This window comes from Ambystoma mexicanum, chromosome 6p (genome assembly GCF_040938575.1).
Source record: "Ambystoma mexicanum isolate Mex_15411 chromosome 6p, UKY_AmexF1_1, whole genome shotgun sequence".
Classification (NCBI taxonomy): domain Eukaryota; kingdom Metazoa; phylum Chordata; class Amphibia; order Caudata; family Ambystomatidae; genus Ambystoma; species Ambystoma mexicanum.
In genome coordinates this window covers 36380922-36398986 of record NC_090935.1, presented here as the reverse complement: position 1 = coordinate 36398986, position 18065 = coordinate 36380922, and the positions used below count along the sequence as shown (strand labels likewise).

The window sequence follows — 18065 nt, the reverse complement described above, 5'->3', positions numbered from 1 at the left end:
CAGGTAATACATTTACATAGCTGGTAGATACAATGGAAAGGTCGTGGAAAGGTCAGTTTGGCTATTGGTCAGTTGGTTGGTAGGCTCACCTATGGCTCGTTTTCTTTGAGCCACTTGATGCAGTTTGATCTGAAGTGTGGGGATGTTTGGTCAAATCTCAAGGTCGGCGGGAGGGAGTTCCACAATTGAACAGTTTTGACCGGCAAGCTGTTCCCTCCAATTGTAGTCATTTTGAAAGGGGTAACTGCGAGGCAGTTCGTATAGGCAGTTCCCATGCGTCTAGACGTGATTCTTCTTTTGAACCTCTCTGAGAGGTAGCTGGGTGCTAAATTATTGAGACATTTGAATGTTAGGGATGCCGATTTAAGTTTAATTTTGTTTGACGTGGCTAGCCAATTAGATTCTCTGCTGATTATTGAGATATGATCTCTTTTGGAGATTCCTAGTGCCGCTCTAAGGGAGTTGTTTTGCAGTATTTGGATTTTCTGCGTGATGTATTTATTCGCACCTAGATAGAGAGTGTTGCAGTAATCCAATTTGGACAGCACAAGTGCTCGTGCCAGTGTGGTGCAACTAGTTGTAGAGAAGTAGGGTTTAGCTGACCGGATTAAATTACAAGTGTAGGCTGAGGATGAGGCCGTAGCGTTCACTTGTTTTGCTAAAGTTAAACTGGAGTCAAGGTAAAAACCTAGTGTTTTTACCTCCTTGGCGACTTTGATTATGTGGCCGTCTATGACGAAGGTTGTGTAGTCTTGACTGAGTTTCTTGATGTTGTGTGTAGACCCCAGTATGATGAGTTCTGTTTTGTCATCATGAATCGCCGGTCCTATTAATGGAAATTCTATGTGACATTCTATGTATGTTGATGAATGTTACTTCTTTTTTCGTTTCTTATACTGTATATCTTTTTGTCTGTGATTTAGTGTGTTTTACAATGAATGTGCATTTTATTTTTGTTTATAAATAGTTAGTTGTACAGTATGTCTTTATATGTATATCTGTGGATCTGTGTAAACGTTTTATAACTATATACACAATAAAACATCTTTTTAAAACTACTCTTCATGGGCACTTTGTGGGCGCTACACGCTGCAGAGGTATTTATGTGCAGTATATCCAGGCCCAGGTCCGGGTGGGTCCAACTGAAGATAAAGGGGCTGTGTGCACAAAAAGTCCCAGCAACCCCAGCAGCGAGCCCTCAACACACACAGCCGTGCGCCTGCAGTTACAGCACTTCTTAAGTATTGGAATTTGGCTTTTTGATGGAGACATGATGGCCTCCTTTGGTATGCAGTAATAAAATCACGGCAAAAATGTCGCCATTACAAAATATCGCAGTAAAAGTGCTGTGGTTTGACCCGCTGAAGGTGTACCCCATTATACCATTTAGCTGGAGCGGAGGTTACAGGGGTGTCCCCCGCTTCCCTTAAATGGTATAATTGGTCCAGGGGTTGCGGGGGTGTCACCCACTCCCCTTTAATGGTATAATGGGTCCAGGGATTGCAGGGGTGTCCCCCGCATCCCCTCAATGGTATAATGGGTCCAGGGGTTGCAGGGGTGTCCCCCGCTCCCCCTCAATGGTATAATGGGTCCAGGGGTTGCGGGGGTGTCCCCTGCATCCTTTACATGATTGTGGCGGCAAAACCACAGCATTTTTGTTGCAAAGTTTTGTGTAAACTGACATTTTCCCCGCAAATTTAACACATAGAACCCCTCCTTTGTGTTGCAAGTACTTGCCTTTTCTTTCACTGGCTGCTTTTATTTTTGCTAGTTCCATATTGGACCATACATGCTCTGTGAGTTTCCTCTTAGGTTCAGACGTCTTTTTGGGACAGTAATGTCAAGTGTTTCTGTTCTCCAAGTACCAAAGCCCCCCACACCTTTTTCAGGGCTCTTAAGGGCAGGTTTATCTGGTCTAGTCCTAGGTTTTCTGGGTTTTCTGTTCTGTTTCTGTTTTCCAGCCTCTGCTTCCTGGAGCTGCCTGTGAAGGCAGGGGCAAGATGAGGAGTCCAGGGTCGGTTAGCCAATGATAAGGGTGACAACAAATTAGGAGGGGCTAATATTGAGCCATGGGTACGCCCCTCTATACGTGCTGCCTCGGTCTTTAACCAGTGCTGGCGAGAGAATGAATGGCGTGGCTTAGACTGAGGACAGGATGAACACACTGTTACACGAAACCTGTACATGAAAACCTCACATGAAACCCTCACATGAAACCTGTTACACAAAACATGGATGCCAAACCCTCACATATAACCTGTACATGAATCCCTCACACGAAACCTGTTACATGGAACCACGAAACCTGTACACGAAGCCTTTAGTTCGTGCAGAATGCCCTACAACATGCCCGTGGCGGCAGCAGTTGCTTTCATTAGCCTGGAAGCCAGGAAGTGAAACCAGGAGCCTCCCGGCTGCCACACTCTAGCATGAGGGCCACTCTGTGACCTGGGGGGTTCCTTACCATCCGAAGTGCCACGAGGTTCTGACTGTCACCGTTCTGCGCTGAGGTCTTCCCAGGGGCTGAAAAACATAGGACAGAAATTCAGGTAAAACCCTAAGACACAATGCTTGTGACACACAGCAACCAACAGCAGCAGCACAGGGGAGTCAACACATGTTACTGCCTATGGGACATTGTTTGCACTGCACTTACCTGCTCCCTGCTTAAAAGGTGCCGGGGGCCTGGGGGGACACTGCAAGCAGCGACGCGCAATACTTGCTGCCACCCCACCCCCCGCCCCACCAAACAGCATGCATTCCCAGAAAGGAAAACCACTGTGGGTGTACTTATCCTATTCCTGTAAGCACTGCTCATCTTTTGCAGCAGACCTGTACATCTTGGAGGCCATTGCTGTAGGGTGAACGCCCCACGTTTCGGCTCAGACCTGCCTCTCGTGCAATTATTTATTTTGTATCACGATTGTTCACCAACTTTCCCCTGACGAGCTGTAGCGCCAGAGTTTATGAAGGGCGAATTCCCCGTGTGCACCAATGGCACCACAAGTGTGCAAGGGCGGGGGCGACCCCAAGGGTTTCCCACATGTACATGGTGCTGTCTGTCAGGCTGGCTGCAAGCGTGCCACCCTGGATCCACTAGGGCGGCACTGCGGGACTAACCCCATTGCAACCCAGTTGTGAAGCCCTGCAGCTGGAGCTCTTCCTGTGCACAGTGGTGTGTGTGACACGTGGCCATGCAATGCTTGCTGGGATGTCCAGAGGCAGCACAGGCCATGAGCAAGTAAAGCCAGGGTACCTGTGGCGCCTGCTTGATCAACATCCGAGAATGTGGACGGGAAGAAGCTGGCAACTCCAATGACTGGGTGCTCGCCAGCTCCTCGTGATGAATAAGAAAGTGAGAAAGAAGACCTGCCTTGGGCCTTATCGGCCATATACAGATCCCATAATCACTTTGCGTTCCCCCAGATCAGGTTTAAACAAGATGACCCTCTCTTGCCATACTTTCAACAGTTTGTATCTTAGAGCTTTGCAAGAACGGCTGTGCTGTGTTTTGTTCAATTCTCTCTTCTGTATGGGTGTAAAACACTCCTATTTCCCAATCTCTCTGGAGTTTCGACACCTCTTCCTGAGTCAGAGGTGTCTATGGAACCAATGCCACATTCGGCCTCCTAGTTTTAAGGTAGCCTCTTTCTTTTAAGCATGATGTTTAGGCGGTTGATGTTCATGGAGAGAATGTTATGGGGCGCGCATTCAAGCTGATAACCAGTGAAACAGGCTGCTTGGTATACCTGTGTCACGGCTGGAGGAGGCTTCTTTTGGACTGTATCCCCAACCTTTCCCAAATACACGGCAAATGGTTTGACAAGTATCTCTATTGGGGGAAGCAAGGTTCTGCTGTAACCAACAAATGGGATGAAACCGTAACAACTGTGCAGATAGAATTAACTCAACAATGTGTTTGCCACCTGTGTCTAAAGAATGGATAGTTTTGATAGGCAGAGTACTTTCGCACCATACCTTTACCGGGAGCATTGTTAGCATCTCTTGAAGATTCTGAACGGGTGTCCCTGTGGGTGCAATGTGCCTGTTTCTGGAAGGAGTGGCGCTGTTAGGCAGAAACCTGTGCAGTTCCCTTAGGGACCACTGCAAAAGGCTTAGGACTACAGGTGTTGGCAGTAAACCCAATTGGTAGCAGTCTGTACCACCCAGATTTACCTGGTAGCTGTGGCTGAGCAGCCAGACTTCTCTCAAGAAGAGTTAGACAGTATGTAGAGTATACACATTAGGTACAGAAATACAGTAGCACAAGCAAACACTGACCAGAGCTTGGGTATAAAAGTATATAATTATTTATTTAAAAATACACTTGTAAAATACACTAACACTAATATGGCAAGCAAGTTCCAAACACAGTCACTTAGAAATATATACACCTCCCTTATTCCTTATTAAACAAGTCTTAGTTAACACCACTTATTTCCAGACAGAGGTGAGCGCTTAACTAAAGATGGCACTCCAATAAGTTATCAAAAAAGGGAGGGAAAAGGCAGAAATTGAGAAAGCACACCAGACTATACTTTAGAAATACTCAGCAAGGCAGGAAAGTCAAAGTCTACTGGTGAGCCAAAAGTTCAGAGGCCCGGCTCCCTCTTAGAGAGAGTAGAACACAAATGTGCCCAAGATCACACAGTTTAAAAGGCTTGAAAAGTCTTGCAGAGAGTTTAAAAAGGCAGGGGTTCAGCTCAGAAAAGTTCAGTTAGCCAGCCTAGGGCCAACCCAAGTGGTAAGTGGAGGATTTACGAGACACCCCACACAGACCGTTGCGAGGGAGGCCAGGCGGACACAGTACCTTAAAAGTGGGGAGAATCCTCCAGCGGGGGCAGTTGTTCCTGGTAGTGATTGCGAGTTACGGCGTCGTCCAGAGGAAGAGAAGATCTCGACGTGGAGGAAAGCTGAAGGTCGTCGCACTACCAGGGAAATACCAGCCGCGGAGTTCTCCGGTTAAAAGGTACTACCCTTTTATTCGCAGTCGTGGTAAAACGTGGTATCCCGGTTGCTTGGCACAGGCAAGGCGGCCACGAGATGGTCCAGGAAGACGAAAAGGCGTGCAAACTGGTTATCCCCACCAGTCAAAGGAAGAAGACTCTTCGGGATGAAGATCTCCTCTGTCGTTGGAAGAAGTGGTGAGTCGGTTCAGCAGGGCTCCACCGGTGGTGTCATCATTGCAGGTCGGCTCAGCTTCTCCCTCTTGGGATTCTTTGGTCCTGTGGCGACGTCTCAAGTCCCAGTCCCCAAAGCCCTGCTTTTATGCAGAAAACCCCCATTCACCAGTCCTAGCTGTCAATCAAACATGCTAAGTGGTGAGCCGGGCGGCTCACCACTGGGCAAATCATACAAAAGTGCTACTTGAGTTGCCAAGGCAACTCAGTCCAGGGTGCCTAAACCGCCCTCCCACACATCCTGTCGACCCAGATAGAGTGGCACCACTTTTGGAGGCTTCTGTGCAGAAGCCCGCCAAAAGTGGAACAAAGGGCTCGACTTGGGGTTGGAGTTACAGAGGCGAACACAAACGCCATTTTAAAACCGAGTCCTGGCAAAAAGACCCTACCGGGGAATAAATATTAAATAATATTTAATGCGGTATCTTTAACATTGAACCAAAAAGTGGTGCGTTTAAAATGAATGGGAAAATCTCATAGGAAATATTCCTAAGGAATATTTTGCGTGGTAACTACTGACTGCCACCAGCCAGAAACTCGACAAGGGGGGACTGCACAGTGCCCCCTTGAAAACAGACCCAGGGGTAATCTAATTAACCCCTTCCAGTACTTCCACAATATGATGGTTTGTACTGGTTCTGTTCACAAATTTGGACTAATAAATCCAATGGTGACTTTACATGCCCTGGGAGACAGTAGTCAGTCCCAGGGTATGGAGTCTATGTTTGGGGGTCACTATGACACCCCTGTGTTACTGCACTGAGGGTGCTGTGTAACACACATCCCAAAAACACATGAAACCCTATGGAGTAAAAGACCCCATAGCCCATAAAACACATTCACAGTCAAAGGACATACTCAAATCATGTCTAAGAGTGGGAGAAAAAGAGTCTCACTCTTAGCAGGAGAAAAAAAAATAAACCCCAAAAAATCCAGCAAAGCTGCTGGGGGACTCACTAGGTTTGGGAAATTAGCCTTAACAGAGAATTCTCCCTAACAGGTGCCTTTCATTGAGCTGACATGGAAGTGAGTCTCTAGGATTGGGGTGGCAATGAAATACGAGGCTCGGCTATTCCATCTCCTCTTCATGGTCCTGCCTGACTTTATCTCATGGGTGTTTTACTCTTGTGGAGAGTGATGATGCGGCTATAAGCAACACTGGGGATTATTTATTCTTGAAGCTTTGCTTAAATTGGAACCACTGCAATGTATCTTGCATTGGTTTTATTTCTTGGTAGTCTGTCATCGTTAGCAATAGGAGAAGTCCATAGCTTCTAGATCATGGGATTCAGGGAATGCTTGGAGCTTGTCCGGTCTTATTTATTCAGTAGTTTTGTTGTGCCTTTGTAAATATATTTTTTGTGTGGTCCAACAATCCATATTTATAGGGGAAGTTCTCTCAGAAATTGCACTGACACAATGACTAAGGCATGTATTTTTGAGCATATATCGATTGAGCAGAACAACCTTTTTTGCAATGCATCTTATCTTTGATTTTCTGACATTTATACATGTGAAACTCACAGGTCAGAAACCGCCATCTTGTGATAATCTTTTCTGTTGGTCCATCGCCCTAAATTCAAGTGCCCTTGCGGTACTAAATCAGTTCACCCGTCCCCCAGGCGGACATCATTAGACATTGACATCTCTTGTGACAACACTAGGGCACATCTGATTTGATGTGTCTCCATGGACATTTCAAGATGCCTCTTTCCTCGATAAGTATCAACAAACCCTTTATGATCAGACAACAATGGAGTTTCTGCTGTGTTATTGTCTGTCTATTTCATTACGAGCCTCCACAACTTCTTTTTGCTCTGTTCAGCTACCTAATAACTACGACAAACTAAACTGAAAAAGGTACCTATAATAGCTCAAATAAAGTTACTCTGTAAGCGCTTTAAATTGCATGAATTGTTACACAATTGACAAATGTCATTACTGAACCATATTTAAATTGTATATTTACATCAGTTCTTTTTTCCATGTGCCAATGAGAACTTTCCAACTCAAGAGCCTATTACCAGTAGTCTTTGCACTATGGGTTTTATAGCATATCTGTTTCTTCTCCTCATTTTCTTTGACATAGCATTTTAAAATAAAACCTCAATTCATTACTTTATCCTAATTAAAAAATATATATTTTTCTCCCACAGTTGATTTTCTACTTCCTCAATAATTATGGCCTCCATTCACCCATATTTGTACGAGCCGGAGTATACCAAAGAGGAAATGGTTGAGAGAAAGTAGCCGAAAAGATGGTGAATTGAGGAAAGTCATGACAATCCCTCCCAGAATCCTGATATTCATCGCAAGGAATATGTTTCCACTTAGTGTACCTGCCATTGATGTGAGGTAATGGCAACTTTGGTGGAGAACAGTTGTGGCAGAGAAAACTCCAGCTGCTTAGCCTACATAGCCGAAGAAAAGCCTCCATCACTATGCGTTACCCAGCTGCATCACTTCAGGGCAGCCAGCCTTACAAGATCTGTGTTGAGAATGCTGATGGTGCAGATGCACAAACGTATAGCCACTGTGTGCCCTTGTGCTCCTAGTAATGAGTAACTACTGTGGGCCTAATTCATGCAATTATTTGAGCAGAAAATTGGGTACTTGCGTGCACAACTGCGCGCAAAGGCGCATTCAGCGATTCATGGAATCGAATGGGCAGTACTTTTCCTGGACCTGCGTGGAGTTTACGCTGGCTCGGCATGTCTGTGCGAACCGTCGAGGGCCTTGTGTGATACTCCCGGCAGAGCATGGGTATGGCTTGCCCAGAGGGCTGGGAAGAGACGGAACACCAAAAATGGGGAAGTACTTGCGAAAAAGTGGGCGTTCTGAGGGACGGCCTGCAGGCAGTGCCTTGCATGCCCACAATTGCATGGCACAAGACATATTCAAGCATTCGATCGTGCATCTTTTCGGCCGTAAAATGGCTACGCAAGTCCTTGATTCGATCCGCCACCCCAAGGCAGGCGTAAGTACACGTGCGCATAGGATTTGTAGCACGGAGGTGGGGTTGCATGTTGGATTTCGGGGTACGTGTACTCAATTGGGGTTCCAATGTAATTTAGGGGTGAGCGTAATCAGTGTAGCATGGTGCAGGAACAGTTTACGGAGATATGCACGCAGATTTTCTGAGTTTAGTCCGTGCTACGATTTTTCATGTGCAGGTTGTCGGGGTGCCGGGAACAGTTACGGGGAACCCTGCGCAAGGTCCACGAGATGCAGGTCTGCTTGAGGGGGACACCACATACTGTTTGAAGGGTGTGTGTGTTTGCACCCGGGGAGTGCACAAAGGTAGCTGATCTGGCTGTTTATGCTTTACGTGTGGGCGTGTCAGGGGAGTTACGGTCGCGACTTGCGAATACGGCTACTTTGCTCGAACAATTCCATGAATACACGGGGCGCACATTTTTTATCCGGCACACAGGTTCGCGCAGTGTCCTTCTCGGCGTGTGCCCTTGCAGGATTTCTGTGCACATTTCTATGAATCGGGCCCCGTGTCCATATTCTTTATTGCGACGACCTTGCACTGTAGCCTTTTATGTTATTCTCCAAGTACATTGCGATGTCACGGGGTCATTCACAATATATATTTCTAAATATGGGAAAATGTATTGCTCTTTGTTCATGCCAAACTATTCCATCTTCTATTTTGTGAATTAACAATAAAAGTGCAGTTACTTTTAAGCTATTGAACAATCATTTCCCTATCTTTTTATTCAAAAGGGCGTATACCTTATTTTATTACCATTACTTCAAAAGTATTCGACTGTGACTACTTCATTCACTAAGTATGTGTTTGATTTATACCAACTGCTTGTATTTTACAAAATAGGCCAAACGAGATAAATGCAATGGTTGGATTCATTCAATAAAACGAATTCTCGATCTTTTACACAGCTGGTACACACGTTTGGCCAATCAAGCATTTAAATGTTGGATTTATAGAAGACTTGCATTTTGCGTTCAATGTGTAATGCCTGTCTGAGTGGTCCGACTCACTCATGAACAATTTCCTAGTTCCTCTGGACAATACGTGGGATTTTTACAGACAAATTTGTACATACCATCAACTTTTGTTTTTAAATAGCATTTTATTAAAATATTTTACTTTTAATAAAAATATATGTATCTAATTAAGTTGCATGCGCTATTTTCAAATTATTTCAATGTGTTGTGTTTCATGTCAGGTTTTTAGTTTCCCTGTTAATTTCAAGTTCTCTCATATTTTCAACAACACCATAAAACAAGGCACAAAACGTAGAGTCAAATGATAAAATACTCACTCTTTATGTCTATTTTTCTGCTCCTGGCCAACTCATCATGCGATCTAGACCTCTAGAGGTGGTCCGCTAGGTACAGTCAGAGGCACCCCCGGCGTCGTTGAACCATGCACCCAACCTGCGGTGATGATCTCTCAGGGTCTTGTTGGAGAAGAATTGATAAATGTCACAATTCTTGATCACATGGTGCCAGTGGAGGCAGAAGAGGCAATTATCATAGAGCTCTTCCACGAAGCGAGCACAGGCCCTGAACAGACTTTTCCTCTTGAATTCAGCCAATTTGAGTCGGCCCAAGATGTAGAGTCACGAGGGACAATGGGGTCCGTAGACAGAGGCACCGTTGAAAGACGAGGAAGCCATTCCCAGAAAAATTAGGATCTCGATCCATCTTCGAAGTAGAGTTTGTTTGTCGTCAAAAGTAGATATTATTATAAGGAATTATTACATATAGAGTGAGAGAGATTTTAGAGGACTCCCAACATGAACATGCAGTAAATAATCTGAAGATGGCCGCCAGGGGTGGAGCTAAGGGAGCCTAACCAATCGGCTGTGGGCTGTGACTGAAATTCAGTTTAAGTTTAAACTGACTCCATGTTACCGAGGATTCCCAGCCTATCGATGGGGAATATTCACAGCATGTGAATCTATGAAGGATCCAATGCTGGAGAATGTTGTCTATTTTGCTAACAGGCAATTATCACTTTCCTTCAGCTCACTCACTCATTGCTAGTCTGGAGCAATTATTAAACAGTGAACTTGAAACAGATATGTACTCCAGATTTGAGTATGATCAGAAATGATGGCAGGTATTACATGGTGAACAATCACCCAAACCCGGGCCACTCACTAGGATCAAATCCCACAATTCCATGACTCGACAAATGCTCCCTCCAGGCCCTAAGGCCGGCTGAAGAGAAATAGGCCATGGGTGCTTGATGTAGAAGGATTGATCCAAACATTCACGACTGAGGTGCCTCATTACAATGATATGGACATCACAAGACGACTGACGAGCACCTTAGTTAGTAAAATAGGTAGGGAATACCCCACAGCTATAGGAGTAGTCCGGTTTTCAAGATATAATTTAATAAAATAATTTGAAAGATGTTGTGAGGGGTCAGAAATGAGAGGCAGAGACAACGTTCTTATGTCATGTTAATAAAACTTGTAAAGCGCACGGTCACCCAAAGGCATCATGGCACTGTGTGTAATGTCTTCAACATCAGACATCTTTATTTTAATAACAAGGTTGGATAAAGGCCTCTCTGACCTTATCCTAAAGAGATTTTCCTTACTAAGGAAACTAAAACTAAAGATCGTTCTGTCTTGTCATCAAAAATATTGAAACTGCTTGTGTCCAAAACGTATCTGACCCCCACACCAGAATTCACAACCAAAGGTGTAAGGTAAGTGTCTCTATTTTAGAATTAATGTGTACAAAACCAAGTATATAAATCCAACAAAACAATCCTGGAATCAAAGGGCGGGCTCCTCCCCCTGGACTTCTTCAGGTAGGATAGCAAACATGTCTTTTTCAAACAATGCTTCCTTAAGTGTAGTATAAATGTCTCTTTCACACAACATCTTCTTAAGGATGGCAAAAGTGTCTCTACCACAAAACTTCTTAAAATGATTTCCTGGCATACTCCCCTACCAGGAATCCTTCACTAGTTTCTTTAGATCCCCGGGTGTCCTCTCCTGACAGGTATATTTTCACAATTGCCCTGATCACAGGTCTGGTGGTATCCCAGAGGTAATACCGCCAGGATACCGCCTGGGCAAATAGCGTTACCACTACAGGTCCAGTGCTGTTTGCACCAGATCACAAGTAGTGGGGGAACGGTTATTGCCCATTCCCCACTAGGTCCACTGGACCCAATGGGGCTGCGGGTGCTATTAGCATTGATGCAAATTTCTCCGGCGCTCATAGCGCTGAAAATGCCCATTCCACCGGCGCATTTACCTCCAAATCTGAGCTGGAGGTAAATGTGGCTATACTCTGGATTGGGCGGACCCTTAAATACTGCGGTAATAGCGTTACCATTGCATTTAAGGGCTAGCACCCTACCTGTGGTCAGGCCCAATGTCTTTTCCTTTCATATATTTTATATGGATTACCTGGTGTACTCTCTTCCTAGGAATTGCTTTCTGGGGTTTGCAGTTCCCCTGGTGTACTCTCCTGAGAGGGGCCTGCTGGGTCCCAAAGGCCCATTGTCTGATGTGCTTCTTTCACCAGGAAGTCTTACAATGATCTCTTTCTCTATCATTAGTTACCGGCGAGAGACAATCAGATTGTTATACGCAATCTGATTGGCTCTCGCCCGGTCCATACCCCACGCAGAATCCCTGGAAGGTTCATCCCCGTAGGGGGGTGTGGCAGCCCCTCAGCCAATGAGGAGGCATGAAAAAGGGCAATCCCCGCTCTGACCCTTCACACGGCTGGAGGCTGCCATCCTCCCACATTCAGGTAAGTCTTTTCTTTCCGCCTTCCCCCTCCCCTGAAAACAATCCCTTCCCTGCCCTCCCAACCCCACTTACCTTCTTTTTTCAATTTTTTGGAAGTGAACGCGCTGGGAACACTTCTGTCCCCAGCGCGTCTGCTCCTGATGGCCGCCATGAAAAGGGAAAATTTACTCTGTTTTCCCTACCCCGGCAGCCATTTTTTTTAAACTTTTTTTTTTCTGTTCCGAAACGCAGCATGCTATTAGTACCCCAGTCTTCACTTGGACCTGTAACTAAGAGCCCTGACTGGGTAATGGCCCCGCAGCTCAGGGCTCATTGCTTAAGTATAACACAGTTGTACTCCTTCACTGTTTATACCTCATTGGCTTTAGGTACTACTTGTTCTAACTTTCCCCACATTGACATCTTAGACATGTTAATGTTCTGTCTGTCAACTTCTTCCTTAGTATGCATTTGCTTGTGGCAATACTTGTTCCAACTTTCCCCAAATTCACATCTCAGATATGGAGACTTGTACAAATGTTGACTTTCAACTTCTGCATTATTGTTCATCTGATTTTGATAACATTTACTCCAACTTATTGCCTTCTCTGCATGAGAATTTTTAGAAAATTCTATCTTGCTATTTTACTTGGGCGTTATTCAAAATAAGTTGTTCACAGATGGCGTTTCTGACTTGGAAAACTCTGGAAAGACCTCTCCCACTTTGCAGTCCCTCATTCAGCTCTCCTGCTGGCTCCGCGTTCATTTGCTGCTGTTTGACATGACCGCATTCCCAACAGCTTTGCTCCTGCCTCGTTGTGGTGCCGGCACTCTAAGAACTTCCTGCAATCCTCGGTTCCTCACGTCTTAGCAATTTTGCTTCTTGACCCTGTGTTGCGCTCTAGGAATCTTGCGTTATTTGCCCCCAGTTCTTGCTGTGGGCTTCTTGCCCTGTGGTTCTGCCCTGCTTCCTCCTGCCTCCTTCTGTCCTTCTGTTCAGTGTCTTTGGTTCCTTTCTGCACCACCTGCCGCCTTCAGCCTTTTCATCTCTGGTTTGTTCTCTGCTTGCGTTACATTACTTGACTCCAGTGGTCGAAGTGTACAAAAAGAAGTAGTGGAACTATGTTCCCTGCTGGCCTGCACCCACTCCCCACAAACCCCATCACCACGCCCCCTCCCACACACAATACAAACCCCCAAACACTTGCACCTATCGTTTAAGGGAACATCCAGTGCAGTGCACTGAAAGTGCAAGCTGCAAAGTCTTCCTACACTTTTATTTTAAAACTAAACTATTTCGGAACGGTTTCTTTTTTAAAGAAAAGTATAGGTGCTGTAAAACGTAATTTAAAAAAGTAGAGGAGCACTGCTCCTGACAGCTCCCGCTCACTACGACCACTGCTTGTCTCTGAAAGACCTGGCTGGTTTCCTCTTGTTAACTTCAAAGACCTCCATTGGGACCTCAGCATCCTCCGGATGTCCCTGTTGTCAATCAAGATTCCTCTCAGAGACATAGACCTTGGACATAGGAACACAGCCTGGCCTTCCCAGTCAGTGCTTGCGCTGTTCCTGCGTCATGAACATCTGGGAAGAGCTGTCCTGTGGCGAGGGGAGCTGGTTCAGGACTCCCCAGTTGCACCCTGGTGGCTCCTGGGTTGGTTTCTTGCCTTGCACTAACTTCTCAACTCAAGACAGTCTGGAATCAACAGCGCAATCATCAAGAAAATCAGGTATGCAGTGCCAGCAAGATGCAGTGCTTAACACGAGGGAGAGACTCTGGATACAATTACTGAGACGAGGGAGATTGCTTCCGAGGCCTTGTTCCCATCTGTCACTTTCGATACAATTACTGAAATGAGGGAGATTATTCCTGACATATTCTTCACCTTCCCTCAAATCGCCTACCGGGCCTCCCGTAGCCCCTGGTCAGAGCACGTCACCAGTCCTTCCTAGGGCCTTGGGTCAAGGCGTTTCCAGTCCCCCCAGTGCACTGCCTAAGTCCTTTGTTAGGTTTAACTGTGTACTCTTCATTCATGCATCCTCCTCAGGTCCATCTGCTGGTCTTGGTAATGGAGCAGTTTGTATAACTCAGTTACTCTCCTTCTTTTCAGTACTTTGATAAAATGTTTGATAATCAGACAGGATGTTCATTTTGTTCTTTCTTGTCTTGGTGGTATCAGATCTTACAGGAAGGATGCGAGTATTACTATGACACGCAGTGATGCTATCAGCATGATTCTTTATAGATCTTACTGGGTTCAGCAGGTTAGGGAGTTCCATCATGCAACGGGAGTGCTTGTGCACATGGGGGGATTCTCTCCCTGTGGTCCCCCTTTCTGCCACCCCTAAGGGGAATGTTGCCTAGTAGGCTAACCTCCATAGCCTCACAGGGAAGTGCTCCCCTCTGGGGGTAAGTGCTGAGAGCCCATGAATCGTCACAGTGCACAATTGTCGATAGACGCAAGAACGGTCGTACATTCACTTGCACTCGGTTGAACATGCCGCCCAAAACCAAAAAGGAAAAGGCATTGAAAAAATTATAACTTTTTAATATTGATAATGTGTTCAAGTTCATACAAACTTTACACGTGTTCATTTACATGTTTACAATCGAAATGAATAAAACTACAATAAATACTTTGACGTACAATTATGTCTAAAATGTCATTTCGTACTATAAATTTCAATCCAAAAATCCATTGAGAACATTTCAAACATCAACACAAATTTTACTTAAAAACCTACTAAATGTTTATTTTATTTGTACATGTTTCCAGACTATGTAAAGTGCATTTTTAATTACAGTGTTCGAATTTAAGCAGCTTGCGTCTTATTGTTTTTATTGTCATGCACATATTTACCTAAATTACTCATATACACATTACCCGCTCATTGCACGCAGTCATGACATGTTGTCTATTTGTCTCTTTCATGTGGCTATATTTACAAATCCTGCACCATCACTTTTTTTCAGGGATGCTCAACTGGGGACCACTTAGTGATAAAGTTGCTAAATGATTTAGCCTTAGCAGTAATACCAATCTCCTCACTACAGGTGATGGAAATAACAACACATTTCTTTGCATTTTTAAGGAACGTGTGGGTCAAGTTTACACATTCTTGGCCAGGAGCTCAAAATTCATGTGCCAGTCCCATGCTCGTATTTTTTATTTTTTATAAATGAGGAGTGTAATTGATGTAACTCATCAGTCCAATCAGAATACCAGCCAATCTTTTTCATTTGTACATTTATATTCTCTTAGTTTAGGTTCAATATCAGTATTCATTTCTTTGCCCAATAAACTGAGTAAAGGACAGACCAGATGTGCTAGCATTTTCAGATACAGAAGTCGTTGATTGCACATCGCCCGCCCTACCCGTGAGATCAATCCCATTTTCAGCCTAATCACCGCCATTGGTATATTCTGGTATAATCCCAGAGCGCCTCACCAAAACATTCCCTACAGCACATTTAACCAACTATAGGTTTCCATTTCAATGGTCCCCGGACCATACAGAATTGCAGGACGAAAGCACTGCCCGTAGAGCATCATTGTATATGGCCTGTTGTTTGTTTAGATGTGTTCCTTACTACCATAGTTAACATCAATACCATCCTCTTTTTCTCAGACTTCAGATCCTCATCCCGACTAGAGTCATCAATTGTTAAGCCAAGATAGTTATAGCACGCTACTTAGTAGCGCCTTCATTGATCACGAGCAGGCAACGCGTGCACCTTATCGTTCCTTTACACATGTACTTCGGTGTGTCTGTATTCATGGACAGGGCATTCCTATCAGGTTCCCACATTGTTGTTTGTGATCCAATGTAAGTATGGTCCACTAGTACAACATCATCGGCATATGGCAGCAAAATGATATGCGTAGCTCCAATTTTTGGCAGACAGTTTCTAACTTCTTTTCATCTACGTGGCAAGTCTGCTAGGTATAGATTGAACAGCTTGGGTGCCAACACACAACCCTTCTTAGACCTTTATTTCTAAGTATATTTGCTGCTCACTCTTACCTTTACACTAGTGCCCTTATACAATTGAACCACAGGACCAAGTAAATCCTTCGACACCCCACATTTTGCCAGCTTAGTCCACAAAAGATGCAGATTTACTGAATCAAATGCAGCCTTAATATCAATATGCATCATGCATAGAGGAGAATTGATTTTCTTAAGTGCCGCCTCGAGCAACATGATTAGCATGAATATGTTATGGACTGTTCCTGAACAGGCACGGAAACCCGTCTGGAAAGTACTGAAGAGGTTTGCTTCATCTAGCCAATCTTTCAAATGACTCAGTATAATATTAGCAAACAGTTTTCTTGGTACGTCCATCATTCACGGTGACCTATAATTGCCTGGGTCACCTCTTGTGCTCTTTGTAAAGATAGGAGTAAGAACATCCTTATTCCAGGCCTCCGGACTTTAAGCTTCACTGCATACCTTATTGAAGAGTGCTGTCATGATGGTAACCTGCCTCTCAGCATCCCATTTTAATACCACATTGGCCAAACCATCTCGTCCTGGAGCTCTTTCAGCCACCTGATATCTGTTATCTCTCGTTCATAATCAATTTGCAAACTAAAGCTACCAGGGTGTACATATGACTGATCTCCAGTGGTAAATGTTTTGTGACCATATTGGTTTTTGATGCACTTGTACCATTCGCACTCACCGATCGGGTTAGTTATAATTTCAGTCTTAGATTTAACAACTGTTCGAAACATCTGGCACAAAATGTGTGTTTTGCCGCTACTTAGGGACTCCATCATATATTACCACTGCGCATTCTTAGTGGAGTATCTCCATCTTGTTATCCAATTTGCATACCCATTTCTTTTACACTCCTTACGACAATAGCCATCTCAGCCAAATTCATGCTACTATTTCGAATTGTCCATAGATCTCTCCTCATTTCATGTTTTTCATTGTGTATTATTATGTCATATCTTTTAGTCTTTACACTAGCATGTTTTACAAAATGGATTCCCCCGTGATCGGCAATACCAGAATTAGTTGCTAAATCCAGTTAACAATGTCATTGGCCACCATACCATTGAATTCTTTCAAGTAACTTCCACCAAGCAGCCCAACCATTCACTTACTTTATTAAGGTTGCCAGTTGTCCAGCTTGTGCGGTCCCTTTGTTAGTAATATCTACATATCCAACCATTGTGTATTCTTCATCTTAATATGGAGTGATCACTATACTTAGTTGGACACACTTTAATTTCTTTGACCCTCAAAACCATTTCCATATTACAAAAAAAATAATCAGGAGTGAATTTCTGTTTCCCGCACCGCCATGCATAATCACCTGGTATATCACCACATACTCTCCCATTCAACATGGCAAGTTCAACGTTTTTCGCAAAAAGCGCCCATTTCGTTCCTTGAATATGTCTTTTTCCTGCTCCATTACTCTCTGGGCGTTCACTTGATTCATTGCATCTACTACCCAATGGTCTACACAGCGAGAGTTTAAATCACCACCCAGCACTATTGATCCATCACTATGTTTACGCTACTAATCTATCAAGACCTCAAGTAAAGTTTCATGAATCCCGTTTATATGTGTACCACCCGGCACGTCAGATACATTCAGTAATCATAGGTTTCTAAAGAGTTAATTGTGTTTAATCTGATTTCAACCACCAATGCATTTTTCTCCCATTAGGGATATTAATTTGTGTAACTTGAAATGCGTCATGCACCCCCACCATTAGTCCTCCTACGGGCCGTCCTTTTGAACCTTTAGAGGCTGGATCATGAAATATTGTATAACCATCCAGATAGTGTTCCTTTAATAACCAGATTTCTTGCATCATAAACATATCTGCTTCTAGCAGGCTGGTGAGGGATCCATTCATGCTACAAAACTGATTATGACCACGTGTGTTTTACATACTGATATTAAACCTTCTTGGTCTATTTGGCCTGGTAGGTAGAAATTCAGGTAGCCAATCCCACTCGTGCTAGTTTTGATTGGTTTTCCCCTCATAGTTTTCTCTGATTTCCTTCACCTATACACCTCGTTTTCTCAAAGTCCTGAGAAGCCCTGGCTCTGTGCCCTTCCCCTGAGTGGTTGTTGGATGGACAAACCATATATGGTTCTGAGGGGATGCCCATTCCAGACTGG

At 44.3% G+C, this 18065-nt stretch overlaps 1 protein-coding gene across 2 annotated transcripts in view; it reads right to left on the bottom strand.

The window, feature by feature from the left end:
* Positions 1 to 18065, bottom strand: part of LOC138511174 (CMRF35-like molecule 5) — a 262104-nt gene that overhangs the window by 52777 nt on the left and 191262 nt on the right. For both annotated transcript variants that reach the window (XM_069626681.1, XM_069626682.1), the window contains exon 5: positions 2465 to 2523. In XM_069626681.1, the coding sequence (XP_069482782.1) occupies positions 2465 to 2523 (59 nt within the window). The remainder of the gene's footprint in view (positions 1 to 2464; positions 2524 to 18065) is intronic.